Here is a 25,590-nt window from a genome sequence, read left to right on the forward strand (position 1 = left end):
TTAACCCGCCTCTATTAAGCTTTTTTAATTAATCCGGCTAGTCAATTACCCTTATCTTTAAGTGATTATTAACTAGTTCTTACTATTCAATTTTCCTATTACTAAATGAATCTCTAAATTACATAAAGAAATCTGAATTCCACAATTCACAACGTCTCATGAATAAAGTAACTTCTCATTAATAATAAAAGTAAGAAGAATCGAGAATTGATAATCAAAATCTCATAACATTAAAGATCAATCCACAAACATAGGAACCCCAATTAGGTTCAACAATTTAGCTACTCATATTAATAAGCATCACAAAATAAGGAATAAAATCAGAAAAGTGAATTAAAGGCATGTACACCCTTCTTCAATGAGTTGGATGAGAAAACCCTAATTTTGCAATTCAGAATAGCAAACCCTAATTTGCCTCTTGAATGCTCCCAAATCTTGCCTTAATCTTCAAATTGATGTTGAAACAAGTGTAATCCTTCCTTCAATTAATGAAATTGATCTCCCAAAGTCGATAATAAAGGTCTGGAAACAAATGATTTAAGTTCGTATAACGGAAATCAAGTCAGAAAATCGAACCCTAATTCACCAAATCATTTTTGCCTATATAGTACCTTCAGCACGGCCGTGGTCAAGCCTGTGTTGATCAGCACGGGCGGAGTCCAGGCCGTGCTGAACCTACGCATTCAGTTCTGTTGACCTCTTCCAAGTCGTGCCCTAGCCGGTGCTGAGCCACCACGGGCCGTGGTGGAGGCCGTGGTGGCTACAGAAACCGTGCCAAAATGGCACTCTTGGGGGTAGCTCATTGACAATTCAGCACAGCCGGAGTCCAGGCCATGCTCAACCTCGGAATGCTAGTCCTTGCTCAATTTGATGGATTCTGGTCCGTAATTGTGCATATTTCCCTTAATTATTGACAATGTCTTTCGATAATGACCTGAAACGTGAAAGGAACCAAAAGACAGGTGATTCTAGCATAAAACGAGATAATTACGCACAAGAATGTAAACAATTGGGCATGTAAATATGTATAATATGATGCCTATCATAAAGCAGCAAGCATCCTTAAAAATTGACTCTTGCATCAAAATCAATGGCTTGATGTGTTTTGATCAATTTCTAGGTTGATTCGGATGCTACTAGTGCAAGAAATTGAAAAAGAAATTGAGTTTAGATTGACCCATCTGGAAATTCTATTTGAAATTGCTAAAGTTTATGCGAATCAGGAGGCCAAGCTTCAAGACCCAAGTCAAAAGCTAAGATCAAATCTAGGCCCGAATTCTACACTAAGTCCAAATCCAAGCTCAAGGGATCCATTAATTATTCAAGATGGGTCAATTATAAGATCTAAAGCCAAACGCATAAAGAAAGCTCTTAATGGCTCATTCAAGAGATGGAGAGTTAGATTTAATTAAGGCTCCTAGCCTTTTTAATTTAACTCAATATGATGGACTTGAGAGGACCAACCATGAACCGAATATGTGTGCCCAAAAGCGGAGGAGCAAATAATTAAAAAAGAAATCAAGAAGATGCTCAAAAGAGGAAAGCTTGAAGAGGAAACCAAGGAACACACCACTTTGGTTTCCTACTTGACCAAGTGGGCTTGTTTTCCATAAAGGAAACAAAGAGGCGCCATTTTGACTCCTTTCTTACCCTAGTGGCGTCATTTTTATTTAGGAAACAAAGGAGGCAGCAACCCCCTGTGTTGTTTAGGAAATTATATTCCTTCTTTATGTTTTCAGGAAACTTCTATTTAGCCTATATTTCACGTAATTCCTATTTAGTTTATTTTTCTTATGTAATTAAGAATTAAGGTTATTTATTTAGTTATTTAAGACATATATAGCCAACCAAGAGAAGGCTACTGAGTTTAAATGTTATTGTGAGAATTATTCTTACTTGGTTCTTTTGGAAACTTTCAGACTTATCAAGAATCTATTCTTATAGCGTTCAACCTAGACTTATCACTCACTTTCTAATCTTTCTTGGGTGTGGCACCTAAAGCTTTTTTTATACCAAGGTTCAAGATACAAGGTTATCTTCATATCAAGGTAATCAAAGTTCAAATTTGGTTTTCTTGAGATTCTTATTCCAATTCCGCATGTTGGATCTTATTCACAAGTTAGCAAGGTTCGCATCAAAAGGAGAGAGCAATCATTGCTATGTTCTTTGAGTTTAAAGAAGATCAAACAGCTAAATAAAAACGAAATAAGTTGATCACGGTAACATCTTGCAGGTGTGCTCCCCATAGTGACGGCACCAGTTACAAACTCCACTCTCATCTTATACTTTTACTTCGACTAAGCGAGAAGTCTAATTAATGCCAATGATGATGTTGCTACTGGATTCTCTTCTCCGACGTGATTGCTAAATCCTATTTGAGAAATAATAGCTTTGGAAGACCATCTTCATTATCATTCTCACCACCATCTTCTACAAATCACATTCATCTTCTTCCTTCATAATCTCAAAACAGTATAAAAAGGAATAATAAAAAGAAGTATGAAAGAAATTGAGATAAAGTATGAATCAATAAAATTTAAAAGCACGGTAAAAAAAGAAATTTTATAAAAAAGAACCGTATAGTGTAATTTTTTCTAATTTCTTTTCTATTATGTATATTAGACGTAAAGCCAATTAGTTGTCAAAAGCTTGTTTTGTATATAGTATCCTAAGGTGATGGTGACTGAATCCTCCTACTAAATTGGAAAGGATAATCATACATTACGCATATCCTCCTTAACTAGTAATGAAAGACTTTCATTCTTATCAAAACAATAATAATTATTATAATAATAATAATAATAAGTAAAGTTTAAAAACCTACCACATGCTCGTCTAAAGGATAAAAATATTTTTAGTATCAAAAAAATACCATGTATTTTAGCTTTTTAGCATTTTTTAAATATATATTTATATTTTTATTATCTTTTACATAATTTTACATGTATTTAATATGAACTATTATTAAATTATAATTTTATAAACAATGAGGTGTCTTATAATGCATTAAAGAATTTATAAGTATATCAAATTTTATTTTAAAAATTATTCCTTAAATCTAATTACAATTAAAAAAATAAATATTTCAATAATTTATTATAATCACAAAATCTATTCTGATGCTAAATTAATTAAAATTAATTAAAACTACTTAATTTATCAAATACTTATACTTCTATTAATATTTACAATTTAAAAATAAAAAATAAAATACATATTCACAAGAGTCCTCTTCAGACTCAGATGATAATGAAATACCAATCCTGATGATTGGTCTGAAAGAAGAAGGTATTAAGTCAAGTGCATTATTAGGATCTTGTCCTATTATGCATGTGACGGCCCCATCTCAATTTCAAAAGACCATGATTGAGATTTTTGGGCCTATACTTTACTCTTCTATGATCTATATCGATGATATTCTTCTAGAAATGCACCATAGGAACCATAACTCACTTTCAAGCTTTCTGAGAGATGTGATGCAGTATCCTTTCTCTCCAACCCTACTGTCTTCCTTCTTTACTTCTCATCCATTTCCTTCGGTTCTGTCCGGAATCCCATTCACATCTAGAATTCTTATTTAAAGAAAATATATGGAAAACTGGATCAGGCTGGCAAGTCCATTGTGAAGTTGTGGGTTCAATTAGGCCTAATCCTGATGATTGGTCTGAAAGAAGAAGGTCAACAACCTCACAACCAAACAAGTCACTAGCTTTGCCCGAAACATGATCCTACAAAATAACAAATTTTCTCTCCCTCGGATCTCAAATCTCAAAGTCCATATCTAAATGGCATGGTATTCTAAAACTCTGGAATTGTTGTCTGAAAATAACCGGTGCAAATCACATAATAGTCTTTTAGACTTTAGCCAAATAATAATAATAATAACAAAAATTAACATTTCATAATTTCCTTCGTCCAGGACATTGAAGGCAAAGATTGGTCCAAGTATGCAATATACTCGTTGAATTGTTAATTGGGGTTTCATTGCATTAGTTTTGATGCCAAGCTCTTTCAACCTGCAACTTCTGCAAGCATAACACAAATGGTAATAACATGGCAAAGCATTACAGCTCCTTGAGTCGTCTTCAAATTCCTCAGAGAATCAATGTCATCCCATACAATGATAGACAACTCCAGAACGCTCCCCTAAATGTTTCCAAAACAATTCATTTAAAAAAAGTTACTGCTATGCATACACATTAACCAAAATTAAGTTAAAACAGACGCCTTTTCTTGAATACTTTTCAATCTTCCCACTGCCAGATGTATATGAGAAAAAAGAAAACTAAAATGGAACAGGGAGAAGGTCTCTACTCCTGTAATAAGTGAGCCTGAGAAATACACAACAGGTTGCACCGAAAGACCTCAACTAGTGGCTCTCGTCCATGGGGTCATTTCGATCACAGGACTGGGATGTTAAATCCTTGTCCTCTTGCCTTGATTCTTCTGACACTGGAGATACTGAATCTTCAAGTGCCTCCAGAAAAGAGAGAACTGTGAACTTATCTGCAACACAAGGGTAAAACTTAAGTCTCATGGCACCTTTGATCATTGTTCAATTAAAGCATTTACTATAACTTCTGCCCGGAGGCTCCTTGAAACCCTGAAGTTGCTCAAAAGGAAGAGCATAAGGCCTGTGAACTAAACCAATTTCGTTTTCTTTTTCTCTTTTTCCCATCTCTTTAAATAAATGTTTTTCTTCTAGGGACAGATAAGACCCTAAACTCCATAGCTACTTTTCCCCTTCTCACTCTGTAATACTCGCACTACATACTTTCCTACTAATAAGACCTCCAATACAGGTTATGAGAATTTACTAAAAATCAGCTCAATAGGACACCGAAAGCTATCGACAAAAAAAATAGTTTTAAGAAAAGAAAAAAGAAAGCAAAGCCAGATATTTTTTTATTTTTTGAATTTCAGATAACTCACATTTACTAGGGTCGATCCCAAATTGAGACAAATCTATCTGTCCAGTTCGAAGTACCTATAGAAGAAAAAGAGAAAAAGGAAAATGAATTAAATGGGCTTGCACCTCAAAGAGAAAGAAACTAAAACGTAGAACTGCATTTTCTCACGTAGGTAAAAGAATCCATTTGTTGACGAAAAGGTGGGCTCTGCAGCAACTCCAAAATATCCTCTGGTGTCCACTGACCCTGCACCCTCAATTTCCTTAAAAATACAGCATTGCAGAAAATGGTATGAAATCTTGAGCAGAGGATAATCTTAATACCTCAGGCAAGTATGATGCTAATCTTTCTTCCAATGGCAATGTGTCAATAAATGGTAATATTAAATCAGGCTTCAGAATATCTCCTAATCCCAAGCCTATACAATAATAGAAATATCAAAACACTTGCATCAAAACAGACAACATAAGCAGTATACACTAGAGTGCACCATGTGGCCTGATTGAAGTATAAATAAATAAGGACTGTTTATAATTTCCATTTGGTGTTTAAAAAAGCATGTCCAGAATTCCTTTGATCTAATTAATTGTTTTTCTTTTTTATTCATTTATGCTTTTGTCAAACTAACATTTGAACAAAGTACTAAGTTACCTGAGTTCCGCAAAAAGCAGTTAATGTTTTTTTCTTTTTCTTTGTAAATCAAGCTTTGCAAAAGCAATTCCAAACTGGCTCTACTTACAATAAAACTTTCTTTTACAGATCCAAGTTGTAAGTCCATCAGATTTCAGTGAAAGTTTAATTGTTAAGCAACTGGCAAAAGAGCAACACAACAGAAAACTTGGACAAGGAGAAAAAAACATGTTATAAGATGATGTCCACCCTATACATGCTAGTAAATCAAATGTCCTCAATATACTTGAGTTTGTAATGACACTTGCCTAAGCCTAAATATATTTTACTTCACAAAGAAGGCTTACAAATATAGTGTGCCTAATACTACTTTATTTTGCCTCTTGCATACCTAATAATATGGACAAAGAAATCAGTTATGGAATAATGCAAAGTTGAGACGATCATTTAACATCACAAAATAGCAACAACCAGAAACATGTTATTGCACCACAAACAGGTTTCATTTCAACTCTTTTCTTTATTGTTTATCTAAAATTTTCAGTACCTTCGACATTTTGATATAGCCACATAAACCAGTGCAATGAAAAGGGAAAAGAGAGAAAAATATTCATGAAACCTGCAAGATTACCTCTTGCAAGATGTACAACAAAAAGACATCCTTAAATACTAAGGAAGTGTAATGACAATTATCGAATTTCAGAAAAGCAGAACATGGAAACAGTAAATATCTTTTCATTTAAGACCCGCAAAAGATATCTAATAGGTCAAACCATGAGAATACTGCCATGAAAGATAGGTCCAATAGCTGAAAAGCTAACATTCAAAGTCATAAACAGACTACTTTACAGCCTATCAAAAAGTAGAGTTATTACCTGCATCAGGATCTCCAGCACCACCTGCAAAAGGTTTTCTTTGTATCACACAAGTTTTCCAAGCTCTATATACATGTATAAGATATAGAGAGAAAGAACTAAGAGGGAGAAAAAAGGAAAACAGGAAAGGTGGCGTTAATGCTTTCATATGCAGTCCGAGAAGTACCTCCATGCCCAATATTACTCAATATTCTTTGTAGGTCTTCCAACTTTACTGGTCCTGAAGAAGAGGATACATCACTTACTTCTGCTCCTAAATTTGGTACAACTAAGTTACCAGCCCTGACAGTTATTAAAAGAATATCTCATCAGAGCCACAAAGTAAATACCAAGCAATATCTTGAAAATGTTAATTTCAAACTAAATGGAAAAGAATAAGGAAACAGCCATATATAAATAAATCCTTATTTTTGGATTATTCTAGTAAATCTATATATATATTAATTTCAGAGAATTAAAATTTTTGACATGTATGCTTAATTTTTGACAAATAGGATTGTTGTCTTGATATGTATACTTACTTTTGACACATGAAGTTAAAGTTTATGTATAATTTTATAGTTTTTTCTATTAATTTATTGATTAATAAGTTACACTTCTAATTAAACACTCACTTTAATCCTAAAAAACAACATATTAATAATAAATTAGCTTTTTAATTACATAATGATTAGTTTTCTAATTAGATAATGATTATTCTAAAAGATAGCATATTAATTATATTATAATATTATATTAACTAATAAATTAGTTTTCTAATTAGATAACGATTTTAATTATAGAAAATAATATTTTATTTTCACTAATAAATTAATTTTTAATTATATAAAAATCCTCAATTCTAAGAAATAGTAATATCAATTATATTGATAGTATTAATTTATATAATATTAGAATAAATAAATAAATATTTTAAAATTATATTTTATATTATTGCACTAATAAAATTTAAAAAAGATTAAGGACATTTAAAAATAATTAGTTTGCTATTATTTTTTAAAATATTATAAATCAATATTAAAAATTGAAAATTTTATTAAATTGTATCTATAAATTTGATTTTATAATTGAAATAATAATAACAGCAGTGCAACGCATGAACAAACGACTAATTTACTTGAATTTACGGGACTTTTTAGGTGTTGCACTTTAAAATACAGCAATGACCCTGTGACATTGATAAATATTCCTAGGGACTGTTTGCTTCAATCATAGCTCAAAACTTGTCCTTTTCCTTCTCAGGAAGTTGAATTTATTGACATTCCACCACCCCACAAGCTGCTTCTTGGACAACTATGGAAGTCAGATGGCCAAGCAGATGTTGAACTTCCCTTGTTTGAATTTCATTTATAGTACTTAACTAGTAACTAAACTACATTAAAGTCTCCAACCTTGACTTTTATGACAACAAAACTGCCATTATGAAATTCAAACTAAAAAGGATGACATGAAACCATACTGCATCCTTTCAAATATGTTCTGGTGGTTGGTGAGCCACCAACTGAGATGTTTCTCTTATATTCCTATTCTCTCTTCATTTTCCCTGCTATCTTTTACAAGCAAGATTAAGAAGAGAGAGGAAAGGAAAAATATCTGAATAAGCCACTAAGCATTAAGATATAGACAGGACTGTTATAAGAATGTTCATATTGAATTCTGTCAAAATTAGGTCTTAACGGATTTATTAAGATACAAGTTATTCAACGATGTTTATGAGCATTCTCAAAAGAGAAAGATATTTATAAGAATTGAAGCCCACTAAGCATGAAAAATATATTTAAATTGAAAGGATAGGGAACAGAAGGAGATACTATATAACTAACCTCTCACTCAAAGGGTTTTCTATTCAAGTTAAAAGGAAAAGAAATACAAGTTCAGTTAAAAGATATGTGAAATACAGTTAAAAAGATTCAAACTTAACACACAAAATTTCTCTCCCCAATCTCACATAGTACTTAACTATTTCATAACAAATCATGTATATTACTACAAATATATATGGTTTTAAACCTGACATTAATTTTATCAAAGCAAAACAAATTGACAGAATTTTCATATAGAAAATAGGGAATGATGGACATTAAAATCCATAAATAAAGGTTACGGCTAACAGTTTTTATGTTTAAGTTTGTAACTGCATATTGGGTGTGATTATCCCAATAACATTTGAAAAAGGGTTTAGTACTAAGACTCTAGGGAAGCTAGACTTAGTAAAGTAAAAATTGTTTGGGAGAGAACTCTGACACTTGATTCAAACTGAATGTATTAACTTAATACCTTTTCAATGTGGCTGACCACTAAAGGAAAAAAACCTAGGATAGTTTTATAAATTTTCAAAACTGACAATGTTGTAAAGAAAATATGTCCTGAAATACTTCAAGTAGGGCCTTTTTTGTTCATTTAGTTCCACTCTAAGAACAAGAAGACAGTCCTACAATGTTAAATACATAAAACTTCCTGAATAATAACCGTGGAATACTTTAAACTGATCAATAACAAACTTTAAACTGATCAATAACAAACTTTAAACTGATCAATAACAAACAACGTTCAAGAGTTGGGGGAGTCATCCACATATTCATTATGAAGCCCTTATCAGGCTGTGTTCCAAAGACCATCTAAGACTAAATCATCCAGCCCTTGTTTTAAATGTGCACATGCTGGCAATTCTTGATCTATATTTAGTAATTTATACTGACATTAACTAAACATATTATATTTATAGTTTGATAAAGGTCCTGCTGTCAAAAGAAATGCCAGGAGATTTGAGATTGTGAACTTCCTCTCATGAAAATAAATATCCGACCTCATTCTCAATGTGTATATTGTTATTAGGATACTGCTGTATACAATTATCACTTTCTTTTTTAAAATAAATACCTTGAAGAGATATCATCTTCAACCATATCTTCAGAAACTTGTAAAGGAGCATAAGCATCAGGCTCTTCCTCACCAAGAAACTCTGCCAGACAACAATCATTTTTATTCTTTTAGAGGATTCATTACAAGAGACCAAGGTGCACAAAGAAACTCCATTACAGGAAACAACTAAATCTGTACATCTTTTTCACCAAATGATATCTACTATACTAATATGGCCACAAAGTCCCAACTTCCAGAAGTAGAGAGGCATATCCTCTCCCTCAAAAATAATTTTATTTCTTTCCTTATAAGAAAACCAAAGAAAGAGGGACCAAAGCAAATATGTTTCGATTTAAAAGAAAATATATCTTCCATGCCTAAAATTCTTCCGAAATTAAAGCTTGTTGCTATCCACAAAATCCCCATGACAAAATAAGAAAAAGACCAAGACCAGTATAAATGGCATCCATATTGAGGGACAATCTACTAATGAGTGAGTATGCAGTTTATGAGCCACACCAAAAGTCTAGTTATTTAAGTCTTCCAATATTTGTAAGAATCAATAAAAAATTGGATGGATAACTTCTTTATAAAATCCCATAGGAGTCCAAAAAGTAGGAAAGAAAACACCAATACAAGAGAAAAACACCCTTTAATTGGAAACGAGCAAATGCTCTAATCATGGATTAGTGAAAAGAATAAAACGATTAAATGTTAAGTAATGAAATCATTCTACAAATGAGCATATAAAAAGTTGGAACAAAAAAAGAAAATAAGAGAATAATGAATCTTTATTTGCATGGTTTTATTTAAAATTTGCAAGAAGCATATGCAAGATAGTATAAGGTGCTAGGCTTCTTCACCCATGGACATTTAGAAGCAACATTGTGAATAGCAGCATGGTTAGCTTCCGTTGAAAATCAAAACAATACTTCCATAAATATAATTACTTAGGTAGAGAAAAAAGCCAAACATTATAACAGACAACAAGAATTACCTAATGGTCGGTTAATATAATAGTTGACAGAGCTACACAATTGCCAATCATCTTCAGCTTTAGGCTCCTGCAGAAGATGTCATTTATGAATCTATAACTTCAAAAGATGGAACTAATGATGGAGTCAAGGCTATATACAATATAAGAGAAAACATAAAAATCAAAGCAACCTGCATCCAAAAGAAAAATTTTCGATCATCTGTATTGAACTTCAAGATGTAAACCCTTCCCGATGCTTGATTAACCTGAATAAACAAAGAATAATGATATGAAAAATCATTCATGGGATGTAAATGGTGTAAAGTTCAAAAAACTACCATGTGGTTTGGTGACGGAGATATTTTTCGTATCAAAAGAATATCACATGCTTTATTTTCTTAGCATTTTTTAGGTACATATTTATATTTTTATTATTTTTATATAGTTTTGCATGTATTTAACATGAATCATTACTAAATTATGATTTTAAAAGCAATGTGGCATCTAACAATGTATCATAGAGTTCATAAATATATTAAGACTTTATTTAAGAAATTATTTCTTAAATTTGATCAAAATTAAAAAAATATATGTTTTAACAAATTGTTATGATCACAAAATATTTAATCGGATGCTAAATTAAAAATATTTATGTCATTAAAAATTTATATTTCTATTAATATTTACAATCTAAAAAAAAATGAGAAAAACATTGAATGTACCTAAAAAATGCTTAAGAAATAAAACACATGTTACTTATTTGATACAAAAAATACCTCTGTCCCTCAAGTGTAAAAGCGTCAAACCACAGAGTAGTTTTTGAACTTTACCCATATAAATATTGCGAATGTACAAAAGATACAATTCAATAGATGAATATGGCGCACCTTCTCAAAAACTGCCTCATCTGGAAAAATAATTTGATCCTATTAATTAAGTGTCAAGAAAAACATAAGAGTACTCTAGCATAGAAAAGAAATGAACAAGAAAATGACAAAACTAACAATAATAAGATGATGGTAGCGAGGAAAGGAATTGCCAGGCAAAGAACTTGGAGGAAATGCCAAACTTAGATTCTTAAAAAGTTGCATGAGGATTGCAATAATAGAACATAAAAGAAATGTCAAATATGAGAAAACAAATAATTTAATAGCGAAAAGATTAGAAACCATGAGCCACAATGCACTTGCAACTCTAGAAATAGCTAATCTTAAAGACAAAGCTTAAAAAGGTATTATTGTGTAACAAGCTATCACCATTCAACCTTCGAAAGTGAGGAACTCTTCTCATATTGCGAACAGTGCTCAACCATGTCCATTGTTCAGTACTAGCTGACAGCAGCTTCTTTGTTTCTGTTTTCTTTTCTTAGTTTCCTTATCAAAGCATCTTCACAATAATAAAAACCAGGGGGACTAAAAAATATAAAATCTCATACATTTCTTTTTCCAATTATGACCAACTATGGCCTTAAAACATTTCTATAATATGGAAGTACCAAAAATCCAAGCCAGGACAGGGCAACCATTATAAAATCCTCTTTAATTTTTTCTTTTCTTTTCATCTGGTATACGAGAACGGAAACAAAGAGCAAAAATAATTATATATAAACAACTAACATTACAGCAAAGTTGTACAAGGAATTGTACCTATAGAAAATAATGAAGTTTTAGTTATTAAACAGTTCATGTAAGAAATAAATAAATAAATAACCTGATAGACACTAAAGCAAAAATACAATATATCGACTAAGAAGGATACATCTTCAACAACATTCCGATTTCGATCAAGCCACTGAAAATGGACCAATCCCTCCTCACCCTGACAAAGCATAAATTTTACAAACAAAATAATGCTAAAAGAATCAATATTCACTTTCATCTTAATTAATGTTAAAATGGTACTATTAAAAATTAATTTAACAACACATGAATTCCAGGATAATGAATAGACAAAAAAAAAAAAAAGTACCCTTGCTATGCGAACAAGTCCTTTACGTGTATCAGGGATAACCTTCTTTTCCTCAAAAAACATTTTACCAGCACGAAACTCCAGCATAGTTTCCTGTAAACATATAATTGCAGAACAAAAACTAATCTATTTATACCGCAAAGTCAAGAGGACAACTAGCACATATAAAAATAGAATTAAATTCACTTAAAATCAAATAAAAACATGTATAAGCGCATTTGCATATAAGAACCTAGTACCAAATTGACATAAAGAGGTAAAAATCATACCATATAATATTTTGTCTAGAAGACATATTCTCATTGGATTAAAAGATTGAAAGTATATTGCAAGAAATAATTTCAAATTTCAAAGTTTTCTTACTTCTTACGTGATTAAAAGTGGATAAACTTACATAAAGGAATAGGCTCTGAATAACACACTTGGGCACCTAGTTAGAGTTATAAGGTCGTGAAAGCAACCTTCTAAACAAAACAGAGGAAGATGCAGGGGAAAAGGACTCTTAGTTCTACCATCCAATTAGATCATGTTATCACAATGTTATAGCACATTCACACCAATGGTAACTCCATAATCAATAACCATACTTACTTGCTCAAAAAAGGAAAATACCCATATTTAGAATGTTCAAGACATATCACATGCAAAGTGAACGAGAAAGAAAACTCAAATCTTCAAAATGTGAAATTAAGATCCCTTTTAAATTTCAAATTGAATTTGGAACGATCTGTTTGAAAATTGTTATTCTAATCGAAAAAGGCTCACTCTTCTCCAGTTTTTCCATCTAGGTAATTAAAACAAAATTATCAAATTTTGAAAGAAGAAATCACCTTTTTATTCCTTATTTTCCTTTCTGTCTCTGGATCCATGAAAAGTAGAGGTCAACCAAGAAAGGAATGCAATTATAGGATTTCCAAAATCTTAAGCGTGGTTTCCATTACATTTGGGTTAAAATTGAGTTTTTGTTCTTTTTTCAAGTTTTGTGTTCTCTGATTATTAGGTAACTAAACCACGTCAAAGTCTTTACCTAAACAGATACATCTCTATCAGATACCCGTTTTAAGGAAATAGATTCCTTGATGATAAAGTGATAAGTCCAAGGAACACAACAAGATCCACTTTTCCAATGTTACTATGATTTAATTCTCACATTAAATCAAAACTTTTCCATCCATCAACTCCTACCATCATTACTATTTAGCTTCTGCCCCAATTAGCATATAAAGATTTCTATAATGCTCACCATTTCCACTTGACCAATCATAATGCATAGAACAATCTTAGTTACTTCTTATCCCAATCTAGTTAGAGTCAACTATATGATCTTTCTCTTATATTCCACACAATTTGGGAATAGATACATAAGAATAATCTACTACTGCAGAAACTGGGATGGGACTAGTATATAACTTGTCAGCTACTGTTGAAGTTAGATGATCTAAACACAATATATTTATATAACAAATACTTCATTACTGAAAGAAAAAAGCTTCGCCAATGATGGAATTGTGGTATATATCTGCATTTTCAAGGAAAAAAATTAAATCAAAAATTACCACTGGATTTTTTAGCTCTGTTACAGCTTTTTTTGCTTGTTCCACAGTTGCAAAACCAACTCGGGTGAACACTTTCCTAAGATCATCCTCTGTAGCATCCTTGTCTAAGCCTCCAACAAAGACTTCAAATTCCTTACGCTTGCGTCTCTCCTTAAAAACTCCATGGTGCTCCTCTTCCTCTGCATTAACCATCTGAGCATGATCCGCCTCCTCACCAGCATGCTCATCATCCTCTTCACCCTCCTCAAGTTCTTCAGCAACATCTTCCAATTCCTCCTCAACTAGATCACCTTCTTCCTCTTCTTCACCTAAATGCTCCTCATGTTCTTCCTCCACTTCATATCCGACTTCCACCTCCTGAACTTCATCCTGTTCAATTTCTTTATCATCATAATCCACCCCACCATATTCTTCAGGTTCATTGTCATCAAGCTCTAACCGCTCATCCTTTTCATACTCCTGAACAGAATCCTTGACATCTTCCCCTTCTGCCATGAAAAAAGCGTAGGTGATCCAAATCAATCAAGAAATTCTTGAATTCTCCATGAACCAAAATAGCAATTGCAATGTGATTTAGATACATCTTTAGAAATTCTAATCCTTCAAGGGATAAATATGATGATTCTAACAATCCCTCTTATATTTAGTCCCTTCATTGACCCTTATTTAACCAAAACATCCTTGCTCATCTCATAACAACAGTTAATCAGGAAAGAAAAACTAAAATTTAGGGATAGTATATTCATCCAGCAAACCGCATCATATCAATTATGTGATTAGCTACCAGCTAAAAACACTCGGAAGTGCATGGACAAGATAAACACAATTCACGATTGCACGAGAATCAAGTCTTTTAGAGACACGTAATCGCATAACTTTATTGTTTTTAGGGAAAGTCCATAAAATCGATTATTTTGTTACAGAGATGCAAGCTTCATACATTCTAACAAAAACATACACATGAGAGGTATCAACGCATCAGACCTTTGTCAAATTCGTAAATTTTAAAACAAATATACTTACTTTTCAAAAGAGCCGAGCCATTGGCATCTGATTCGCCTCCAATTTTATCTTCCAAACCTCGATTTTCTTCAGAAATTGGTTTTTCAAGAAGTTGCTTATCCTCAAAAAAAGGATTTTCAGTAATTGTCGGGCTTTCCTCCGCCTTTGGACGCTCTTCAGCAGCTTCCAGCTGCTGACCCTGTCCCTTGGCCGCCCCTCTCGCAGTTCTCGCCGTCCTCTTAGGTCCCGCTGCAGCGGCACCTCTCTTCACGGTCCGTGGAGGCATTGATAGTTTCAGGTGAATAAGTAGCAAGATGTGCTTCTCCAGAACCGTAATTGATATCCTTAGTTATAGAGAGTATAACCCTAATTTCACACACGTCGAAACAAAAGCAATGCAAAAAATGCATAAATAAAAACCCCTAAATTAACCTTATAACAGAACCCTAAATTCAACAAAGAAAAAAATAACCGAGAAAGTAAGGGAAAACGAAGACTGGACCCTTTGGGTCTTTATTTATATGTGATAAAGATTGGGTGTGTCTTGAAGTGTATTGCTTGGTAGGAACTTTTACGTGTGGGTGTATATACTAGTGCACGTGGCTATCACAAATTGGTCCTAGCTTGTCCAACCTTTAGCTGTTGGCACGCGTCGTTATACTATTCGATGTCATTGGTGCACTGCAGTGCAGTAGAATATATCTCCTCGAGTAGATTAATGACGACATCATCTGATGCAGTAAGTATTAAGGAATGAATGATGATGTTTTGGCTGGTTCCTAAGTTGTAGGATGGCTTAAAAGTTTCCGTGGCCCCTGAAGTTTTTGGAATTAGTCACTTTGCCACCTGAACATTCATTTGGTCTCAGCAGCCAACTGAATTGTATTTTTTTAATCACTTTAATCCTTTTTGCTGACATGTAAACCGTGCATGAATTCACACAAATTGAAGCAAGTGGATGTAAATTTGTAGGCCGGCGTGTAACAAAATTGGAAAGGTAATGGCTATATGCTAAGAACTAATAACTCAACTCACAAAATCGTTTTTTGAAGAAAAGAACCCTAACTCTACATTTTTTAATTTTTCTACAATTTCTTCTAAAATTCCTTCCATTTTCTACTAAATCTAAAGTGAAAGAGTGGGAAATATCACTTTGTGCCAAAATCACAAGTGACTAGATTAATGGATGAGATGAAAAATCTCTCTCCCTAATTTGTGAGCCCTCGATGTAACGGTAGAGAGGAAGCTGAACTTAAAATCTCTTGGACAAAAGCAAACCCAAGAAGAAGATTTTTTGGATGTAAGAATTTTGGGATAAATTTTGATTTGGCCTTAAATTTTTAGAAGATATGTAATTATTTGGCCTTAGTTTGTGGATTTTTACAATTTTAATTTATGTTTGGATTCATGAAGCAGATTGCTAATGCTTCAAGTAGTTGCAACTTCTTCATGTGGTTAGATCCTCCTATGCCTGATCATGAGAGGCATGTAATTGTTGGTTTATTCAGGAGGTTAAAAGCTACAAAAAAAAAGAACAAGACATAACTATTGAAAGAGTAGGTAGAGCACTGGAATGAGAACTTGGAAGAGAAAGAAATAAAGCTAAACAAAATGTTCATTGTGTATGTGTGACAAAATGGGTGGTGATTGTAGTTGTTGCTGTTAAGCCAATATCAACAGTTAAGCCATAATTCTCTCCACTAAATCTGGTTAGACTTATTTACATCATTATTATGTAATATTCTATAATTACTTTGCATATATTTTATTAGCTTATTTAGATTAAATTCCTAATTTGTACCTATTATAAACTTGTATATATTTTATCATTCTTAAAGAAGAAATAGAGCCTTTTACACTCATTATATGCGTAAAACCTTTATAGTATCAAAGCCCTAGAGCATATTCCTATCTCCCAACTTCAACCATGACAAAAATAAATAATATCAAAGTTCTGTCTGAAAGTACAGCCACCTCCACTCCATCTCCATCTTCAATCACTAGCTCTTCATCTCAAGTTATCTTTATCAATATTGCTGCGTTAATTCCACACAAGTTGTCAAAAGGTAGGAATTATTTAATATGGTGCTCTTAAATGACTAATCTCTTTCTTGGTTACGATCTTATAAGATTTATAGATGGATCTCATCCTTCCTTCAGCTTATGATCCAAAATACAAACTTTGGGTTCGATAAGATCGTCTCGTTCTCTTAGCCATACAAACAGCAATCACAGGAATTGTTGCTCCTCTTATTTCTTGCTACAAAAGTTATCAAGAAGCTTAGAACAAACTCAAGACTACATATTCCAATAAGTCTAACACTTAAATGGTTGGTCTTCTTGATTCATTTATTGAGGTCAGTCAACATAGAAAAAGTATTTCTAAGTTTATGCATTCTTTAAAAACCATTGTAGATGATCTTACGATGATTGGACATGAAATGAGCAATGGTGAAATTATTTTTCACACACTCAATGGTCTTATGAATGATTAAAAAGAAATCAAAGCTGCTCTATGAGCTAGGAATCTCCTATTAGCTTCGAAGAGCTATTGGAAAAATTGCTTGATTATGAGACCAGTCTCAAACATAATGACTCAATAAATGAATCATCTATTGTCACTGCTCAATATACTCAAAGGAACAAAAAAGGGAAAGGTGGAAAACATAACAACTTATAAGGACGACAAGGCAACATTAACAGTTACAGTGAACATCAAAATCAATCTGAGAATCAAAATCAAGGCTTTAGACATCAATACTACCAATCTAATAAGGGAAATATGCCCATTTCAAATACATAGTCAGAACTTCTCACTAAAACAAGCAAAGTTGGTCAGGTTGCTAAGTTTTGCAACTCTCGCCCTCCACCAGGCACTCCCTCTTGGCTACAGGCAAACTTCTCAAAACATGAAAATTTAGAAAATCAACCAGGTTGGATTGTAGATTCTGGAGCATCACAACATATTGCATCGGATCTTCAAATTTTATCTATTCACTCAAATTACGGTGGTAATGATAACGTTGTTGTCGGAGATGGTAAAAGCATTCCTATCAAACTTATACTAGATTTACTACTCTTAGTTCTAATAACTTTGTCTTTCAACTCAACAATGTTTTGTGTGCTCCACAAGTAAAGTAAAATTTAATCTTTGTTTCTCAATTTTGTTCACGAAATAACACCTCTATTGAATTCTTTCCTTATATTTTTCTTATGAAGGATCTAACTACGGGGGTATCCTTGGTGCGAGGCCGGAATGAAGGGCATGTGTATGAGTGCCCAAACTTAAAGAACCAACATAATGATTCACAAACTCAAGTCCTCATGGTCAACTCTAACATGTCATCCTCTGCCACTATCTCCTCTTGACACTATCGCCTTAGTCACCCGTCGTCTAAAATTTTTCATAAAATTATTACTTCTCTTAAACTAACTCCGTCCAAGTCTCTATCTAAGTCAAGTAAAATTCTTTCTCATTCCAATGCATGTTTATGCAATAAAAGTCATACACTTCCTTTTGGTACTTCATCTTTAAATTGTTCTAAACCTTTAGAGATTATTTTTATGGATTTCTAAGGACCAGCCCCTATTACCCCTTTTAATAATTTTCATTATTATGTTGTCTTTGTGGATTACTTTAGCAAATACACATGACTTTATCCCTTGAAACATGATGTGCATAGTTTTACACATGTTTGCTTGCATATTATTGAGCATTTTCTTAGCATTTATTATATTTTTATTCCAAGATCACCCGTGTTTTGTGTCCTTTTGTATTACTGGAGATTTTATAAGTCCATCATCAGTGTTTGAGCAATTTTTAGATCAATTTCGGGCGAAAGCGGACGTAATTAGAAGCGTTTGACCTTGGATTGACTTTTAGGAAGCCAACACGACCCGTGCTGACTAGCATGACCCGTGTTTAAGCCCGTGTAGAAATTCTTAAGCCGTATAGCTTAAACACTTTGAAGCAATATGGTTCCCGAGGAAAACACGCCCTTGCTACATTCAAGAGCATGACATGTGTTGAAGCACAATATAAAATTGAATGAGCCAGTAAAGAGAAAAGGCTCCGCGATTTTGAATCTTCATCCTTCTCTGTAATTTCTCTAGACATGGGAGATGACAACAACAACGTTGCTGAAGCAAACAGGATGATTTACGTGTTTGTTAGACCTTCTTTAGAGGGGACGCACACTAGTATATTGTGGCCACCTGTTGCAGCAAACAATTTTGAGATTAAGCCAAATGTCATTCAGATGGTGTAGCAGAGTGTACAGTTTGGGGCTTGCCCAGTGTAGATCCTAATGCCCATATCGCGAACTTCTTGGAGATTTGTGATACCTTCAAGATTAATGGAACTATCGATGATGCCATTCGACTTAGGCTATTTCCATTTTCCTTGAGGGATAGAGCAAAGAGATGGCTATAGTCCTTACCAGCTAACACCATCACCACCTGAAATTCTTTGGCTGAGATCTTTAAAAGTACTTTCCTTCTGCTAACACTGCAAAGATGCATAATGATATTTTCTTTTTTATGCAGTTTGATGATGAGAGCATGTATGATGTGTAGGAGAGGTACAAGGACTTATTGAGATGTTGCCCACACCACTGTTTGCTATTATAGATGCAGGTGTAGACTTTTTACAGTGGCTTGAACTCAACCACGAGGCAGATGATGGATGCAGCTGCAGGTGGGGCCATCAATAGTAAGATGCCAGAGCAGGCCCAGAACTTAATTGAGAAGATGGCCATAAACAATATCAGTGGCAATCTTCCAAGAGTAGGCTAGGACAGTAGGGAGTGGTGAACCAGGTAGATTCTACATCACCATTGGCAGCTCAGGTGGAGCTTTTAGCCAAGAAGATTGACCAGCTCCAGATGCCATCCAGGCAGCACAACTTAGCTGCGAGTTTTATGGTAGCCCGCACTACAATGCAAACTGTAATGCGGGAGGTATGTTTGCTTCTCCTTCATCTTCTTCTACTGACCATGAACAAGTTGATTGCATAGGAAATGCGCCCAGGCAGCAAAACAACCCCTACAACAACACATACAACCCAGGATGGAGAAACCATCCTAACTTCGAGTGGCGAAATAACAATACCCAGGGTCTACTAGAATTTCAGAGGTTGCACTAGCAGCAGCGCCAACAGTAGACTGTTCTCCCTTAACTCCCTCAAAACCGAGAGACGAAGCCTAATTTAGAGGAGTTAATGATGAAGTTTGTGTCCACTTTAGAGAATAGGTTTCAGCAGATGGATACAGCTCTTAGAAAATTATCAGGCCTCCATACAGAATTTGGAGAATCATATAGGCCAGATTTCTAAGATGCTAGCTGAAAGACAGCCAGAGACGCTCCTCAGTACCACAAATTCAAACCCGAGGGAGCATGTCAAAGTTATCATCTTGAGATCAGGTAAGCAGTTGTCTAGTTCTTTACCTATGGTTGATGATGATGTTATTGTGCAGGATGAGCCAGTCAGGAAGGAGCCAGAGCCTGAGGTGATAGAGCTTGTGCGAACTGAGGACAAGAAGAAGAGTCTTGTGAGGGAATACCAAACTCTAATTCCATATCTTGCCAGGTCGAAGCAAGAGAAGGTTGATCAGTAGTTTGGTAAGTTCTAAGCAACTGAGGATTAACATACCTTTTGTTGAGGCTATATCGCAGATGCCCAGGTATGCGAGGTTTTTGAAGTAAATTCTAAGCAACAAAAGGAAGCTGAAGGACTTGGGACTTGTGACATTAAATGAGGAGTGCTCAGCCATTCTTCAAAATAAGCTACCAATGAAGAGGCATGATCCAGGGAGTTTCACAATACCCTATATTATTGGTGATTTGCTTATTAGTGATGCTTTAGCTGATTTAGGTGTTAGCATCAATCTAATGTCTAGCAGTTTGTTCGAGAAATTAGCTTTGAATGAACCTAAACCTACTAGGATGAGCATACAGTTAGCAAATAGGACTATGAAATATCCTAGAGGAATAGTTGAGGATGTATTTGTTAAGGTAGACAAGTTTATATTTCCTGTTGACTTTATTGTTATGGATATGGAGGGTGAGAGTAGCATGCCTTTATTTCTACGTAGACTTTTCCTTGCAACATCTAGGGCTGTTATAGATGTGTGTGATGGGAAGTTACAGCTTAGAGTAGATGATAAGACTATTACCTTTGACCTTAGCACTTCTATAAGATATTCATTTAACTATGATAATACTGTGTATTTTGTGGATGATATTCTGGAGTCTCAATTGCAGGAGATACTACTTGACGATCCTTTATAGGTAGCATTACAGGCTGATAATGAGGAGAAGTTATCCAACGAGGATGTGTTAGAGCAACTTGCTTGTTTGCTGGCTAGTGAGCCAACAGGTCTACTGACCATTTTGTTGATATTGATAGGTCAGGGATGCAGAACTTGAGACCTTCACTTGAGGAGCCACCAGCCCTAGAGTTGAAGGAGTTGCCTAAACACTTGACCTGTGCTTATCTAGATGAGGCGGAGAAGCTGCCGATGATTATTGTAGCTGATTTGACTCATGAGGAGAGGAAGATGACTTTGGCTTCCCTCAGGAAGTATCCTGAGGCCTTTGCATACAAGATTGCATGCATTCCTAGAATCAACCCCAACTATTATTCGCATAAGATCTTGATGGAGGATAATTACAGGCTAGTGGTACAGCCACAACGACGTTTGAGCCCGAATATGAAGGAAGTAGTCAAAAGGAGGTAATTAAACTTCTAAATGCAAGTTTAATGTAACCTATTTCCAATAGCTCTTGGGTTAGTCCTATGCAGGTTGTGCCCAAGAAGGGAGGCATGACGGTGGTTAAGAATGAGAAAGGATGAGCTGATACCGACTAGGACGGTAACTAGTTTTCGAGTTTGCATTGATTACATGAGGCTCAATGATACAACTCGGAAGGACTATTTTCCCCTTCCTTTTATTGACCAAATGTTAGAGCGCTTACCAGGGCATATGTTTTATTGCTTTCTTAATGATTTTTCAAGTTATATTTAGATTCTCATTGCACCTGAGGACCAAAAGAAAACCACTTTCACGTGCCCCTATAGTATGTTCGCATACAGGAGGATGCCATTCAGTTTGTGCAATGCACCTGCTACTTTCCAAAGGTGTATGATGGCGATCTTCCATTATATAATTAAAGAGTCTATGGAGGTGTTCATGGATGACTTCTTGGTATTTGGTAACTCTTTCTCCTATTGTTTACTTAACTTAGAGCGCATGCTTGCGCGCAGTGTAGAAGTTAATCTTGTACTGAATTGGGAAAAGTATTATTTTATAGTGAGAGAGGGTATTGTGCTAGGGCATAAGATTTCATATGTCGGGGTGGAGGTAGATAGAGCTAAGGTAGAGATCACTATTAAGTTGCCACCCCCTAACTCGGTTAAGGCTGTTAAAAGTTTTCTTGGTCATGCAGGTTTTTATAGAAGGTTCATTAAGGACTTTTCTAAGATTACTAGACCTTTGACTCAGTTGCTTGTAAAAGATGTTCCATTTGTATTTTCTGATGACTGTTTGCAGGCTTTTGAGTTACTTAAGGAGAAGCTAACTACAACCCCTATTATGGTTTCACTTAATTAGGGGTTGCCTTTTGAGCTAATGTGTGATGCTAGTGATTTTGCAGTTGGAGCTATTTTAGGATAGAGGCTTGACAAGAAGCTCCAACCAATCTATTATGCTAGCAAGATATTAACAGATGCCTAGGAGCACTGTACCACTACTAAGAAAGAGTTGCTTGCTATCATATATGCTTTAGACAAGTTCCGCTAATACTTGGTGTTATCCAAGACCGTGGTCTACATGGATTATTCGACGTTGAGATACTTATTTGGAAAGCATGATGCTAATCCGAGACTCATTCGTTGGATTTTGCTTTTGGAGGAATTCAACATTCAGATAAAGGATAAGAAGGGTGCAGAGAACTTAGCCGCAGATCACCTTTTGAGATTGGAGAATCCGAGCCTAGATGCACTTGATAAGAGGGCTATTAATGACAGTTTTCCAGATGAGTACTTGTGCTCTATTCGGGTATCTTCAGATATCCCTTGGTTTTTCGATTTTGTAAATTACTTGGTTGCAAAGATCCTACCAAAGGGTATGATATTTCAGCAAAATAAGAAATTCTTTGCTGATTTAAAGTACTACATTTGGGAAGATCCTCTTTTTGTTTCGAGTTTATGCAAACAGGTGATTCGACGATGCGTGTATGGGAGGAGATCCTCCAGATTTTGAGGCATTTCTATGAGGGACAGATGGGAGGTCATCAAGCAGGTAACCATACTGTTAGGAAGGTTCTTGATGCTGGATTCTATTGGCCGACCATCTTTCGGGATGCTAGAGCATTCGTGCAGGTTTGTGATGCATGCTAGAGGTCAGGTAGCATCTCTGCTCGTGATGAGATGCCCCGAACGAGCATTCAAGTGGTTGAGATTTTTGATATTTGGGGCATTGACTTCATGGGGTCTTTTCCTTCTTCTTTTGGAAATAAATATATCCTTGTTGTTGTTGAGTATTTCTCTAAGTGGCCGAAAGCGCAGACTTTCCCTATTGATGATGCTAGAGTCATTACTAAGTTTCTTAAGCGATTATTTGCTAAGTCTGGCACACCTAGGGCACTAATTAGTGATAGAAGGACTCATTTTTGTAATGCTCAACTAGAGAAAGTACTTAAGCGATATGGAGTGACCCATAGGTTTTCTACACCCTATCAGTTGCAGACTAGTAGGCAAGTAGAGGTTACCAATATGGGTTTGAAACGCATCTAGAGAAAACTGTGGGAGTTAGTAGGAAGGATTGGGCGAATAAGTTTGATGATGCACTTTGGGCATATAGGAGAGCTTATCGTACTTCTACAGGTTTTACAAATTTTAGGCTTGTGTATGGGAAAGCTAGCCATTTACTTGTTGAGTTAAAGCATAGAGCCCTTTGGGCCTTGAGAGCTGATATCCATTGTGTTACACAAATGTATATGCCCAATTACTTCCATTTTTATGCATAGTTATATTGTTTTATGCCAGAATCACTTGTGTTTTGGTTCCTTTCATGTTTTAGGTGATCATTGATGGACATTATCAGTATTTGAAGGAGATACGTGCGAATATGGACCAAAATCCATCAAAATTGAGTAAAGGCTAGCATTTTAAGGTTGAGCACGGCTTGGACTCTAGCCGTGCTGAACCATCAACATTTGACCCTCAAAGGTGGCCTTTAGCATGATTTCTGAGGCAACCACGGTCTCCATCACGGCCTGTGGTGGCTCAACACCGGTAAGGGCATGGTTAGGTAGAAGAGACTGATTTTTGGGACTCGAAGGTCTAGTACGGCCTAGACTCTGCCCGTGCTGACCAGTACGGGCTTGACCACGGCCATGCTGGGACATTAATATAAGCAAAATCGATTTTTTTGTTAAGGTTCGATTTTCTGACTTTAGATCTCACATATGCACGCGAGCCACCCCTTTTCAGACTTCGATAATTTGGCTTTGGGAGACTATTTTGCATATTGAAGGATGGATTTCAGTGGTTCAAGCATCATATTAAAGATAAAGAGTGGATTTGGAGGCATTCAAGAGGCAATTCGAGGTTCATTATTCAGATTTGGAGATTTATGACTGTTCATCTGAATTGAAGAAGAAGAAGGGTGTACATGTTTTCAAATTTCTTTTCTATACTTGTTCCTTATTTTGTGTTATTCGTTAACATGAGTAGCTAGAACTGTTGAACCTATTGGGGTTCCTTTGTTTGTTGGATTACACTTAATGTTTATGAGATTTTCATTATCAATGCTTGTATTCTTCTTATTTTCATTATTAATAAGATATCGCATTATTCATAAGACGTTGTGAATTGTGTTGTTCAGATTGCTTTATGTAATTGAGAAATTCATTTAGTAGTTGGAAATTTGAATAGCAAGAACTGGTTAATGATCACTTAAAGATAAGGGTAATTAACTAGCTAGATTAAGAATTAACAACTCTTAATAACTATGGATTAATCTTAAGCCTAACCTAAAATCAATCGTTAGGAAGAGATTCTGTCGTTTAGGTTCTTAGTTTTAGGAATTCGGTGTTCTCGAGAAGGAAATCGAATTCAATTTAGAATTTGCTCATGGGTAATCACAATTGGTAATCAATCTAATATATACCTTCACTAAAATTCAACTAGCTTAGGTCCCTTTGGGTTTGCTTTCTTTTATTGTTTGTTTAATTAAACATTTACAAATTGCTTGACATTTAGCTAATCATTTAGCTTGCATCTAGTCATAGAATAGTAACTTTATCAATTTTATTTAAGGATAGATAACATAAGACGCTGGAGTAGTTCTAGGATCACCCTTTCCCGAGAATACGACCTTGATACTTGCCATTAGTGTTAGTCTGCATCGATAGGTTCACTGCCTTAGATTATAGCTATATAAATAGCCCATCAAGTTTTTGGCGCCGTTGTCGGGGAATTTTTATGTCAACTAGAGTGAATTTGTGTTTGTTAATCTAGCCATTTTTATTTTCTGTCTTTTCATTCTTTTTATTCTTTATTGTTTTATTCATTTATGTGTTCTTTGGTTGCTGCCTCTTAGTTGCAGGTAGTTTATGACCAACAGCTCTAATCCTACTCCTGTAGACCCTCTTGCTGAACCAAAGCGATCCCTCAGTCTTTTGAGGGAGGAGGCGCGGATAGAGATTGAAGCCCCTGTGAATAGACCAGCATGGATGGGAGATAACAACCAAGCTGCGGATGAAAACAGGACAATGTACGAGTTCGCTAGACCTTCTCTTGAGGGGAC

General features: G+C 34.8%; 2 protein-coding genes and 1 non-coding gene across 5 annotated transcripts; 1 reads left to right on the forward strand and 2 right to left on the reverse strand.

Annotated features, from left to right (window-relative positions):
• Positions 1 to 4,046: 4,046 nt before the first annotated feature.
• LOC8282890 (26S proteasome regulatory subunit RPN13) lies at positions 4,047 to 15,269 on the reverse strand. Of its 3 annotated transcripts, none has more exons than XM_002522895.4 (14): positions 14,801 to 15,268; positions 13,778 to 14,265; positions 12,222 to 12,314; positions 12,012 to 12,071; positions 11,141 to 11,179; positions 10,445 to 10,519; positions 10,275 to 10,341; positions 9,296 to 9,377; positions 6,582 to 6,697; positions 6,416 to 6,439; positions 5,234 to 5,328; positions 5,079 to 5,156; positions 4,933 to 4,987; positions 4,047 to 4,506 (listed from the first exon to the last, which is right to left on the reverse strand). In XM_002522895.4, the coding sequence occupies exons 1-14, from the start codon at positions 15,063 to 15,065 to the stop codon at positions 4,370 to 4,372; spliced, it is 1,674 nt and encodes a 557-aa protein (XP_002522941.2). In that variant the 5' UTR covers positions 15,066 to 15,268; the 3' UTR covers positions 4,047 to 4,369. The 3 variants fall into 3 exon arrangements, with proteins under 3 accessions (XP_002522941.2, XP_025013809.2, XP_048226759.1); XM_025158041.2 differs by having other exon boundaries at positions 11,084 to 11,179; XM_048370802.1 differs by lacking the exons at positions 4,047 to 4,506; positions 4,933 to 4,987; positions 5,079 to 5,156 and having other exon boundaries at positions 5,264 to 5,328; positions 6,416 to 6,480; positions 11,084 to 11,179; positions 14,801 to 15,269.
• A 4,025-nt stretch (positions 15,270 to 19,294) lies between these two features.
• LOC112535454 lies at positions 19,295 to 19,398 on the reverse strand. Its single transcript, XR_003079580.1, has one exon. It is a non-coding gene; the product is annotated as a small nucleolar RNA R71 (small nucleolar RNA).
• A 714-nt stretch (positions 19,399 to 20,112) lies between these two features.
• Positions 20,113 to 21,067, forward strand: LOC125369333. Its single transcript, XM_048371345.1, has 2 exons — positions 20,113 to 20,390; positions 20,500 to 21,067. The coding sequence occupies exons 1-2, from the start codon at positions 20,113 to 20,115 to the stop codon at positions 21,065 to 21,067; spliced, it is 846 nt and encodes a 281-aa protein (XP_048227302.1).
• Positions 21,068 to 25,590: the final 4,523 nt, after the last annotated feature.

The sequence above is a fragment of the Ricinus communis genome, chromosome 2 (genome assembly GCF_019578655.1).
Source record: "Ricinus communis isolate WT05 ecotype wild-type chromosome 2, ASM1957865v1, whole genome shotgun sequence".
Lineage (NCBI taxonomy): Eukaryota > Viridiplantae > Streptophyta > Magnoliopsida > Malpighiales > Euphorbiaceae > Ricinus > Ricinus communis.

Bases quoted from the DNA above. Each gene is read 5' to 3' on its own strand.
- LOC8282890 (XM_025158041.2), bottom strand. From the start codon at position 15,065: ATGCCTCCACGGACCGTGAAGAGAGGTGCCGCTGCAGCGGGACCTAAG. The intron at 9,378-10,274 runs GTAATTCTTGTT...GTTGTCTGGCAG, and splicing joins TTATATTAACCGACCATTAG to AGTTTCTTGGTGAGGAAGAG. The intron at 5,329-6,415 runs GTAATAACTCTA...ATTATTGTATAG, and splicing joins TGCTGGAGATCCTGATGCAG to GCTTGGGATTAGGAGATATT.
- LOC125369333 (XM_048371345.1), top strand. From the start codon at position 20,113: ATGCTAGCTGAAAGACAGCCAGAGACGCTCCTCAGTACCACAAATTCA. The intron at 20,391-20,499 runs GTAGTTTGGTAA...AAGCAACAAAAG, and splicing joins AAGCAAGAGAAGGTTGATCA to GAAGCTGAAGGACTTGGGAC.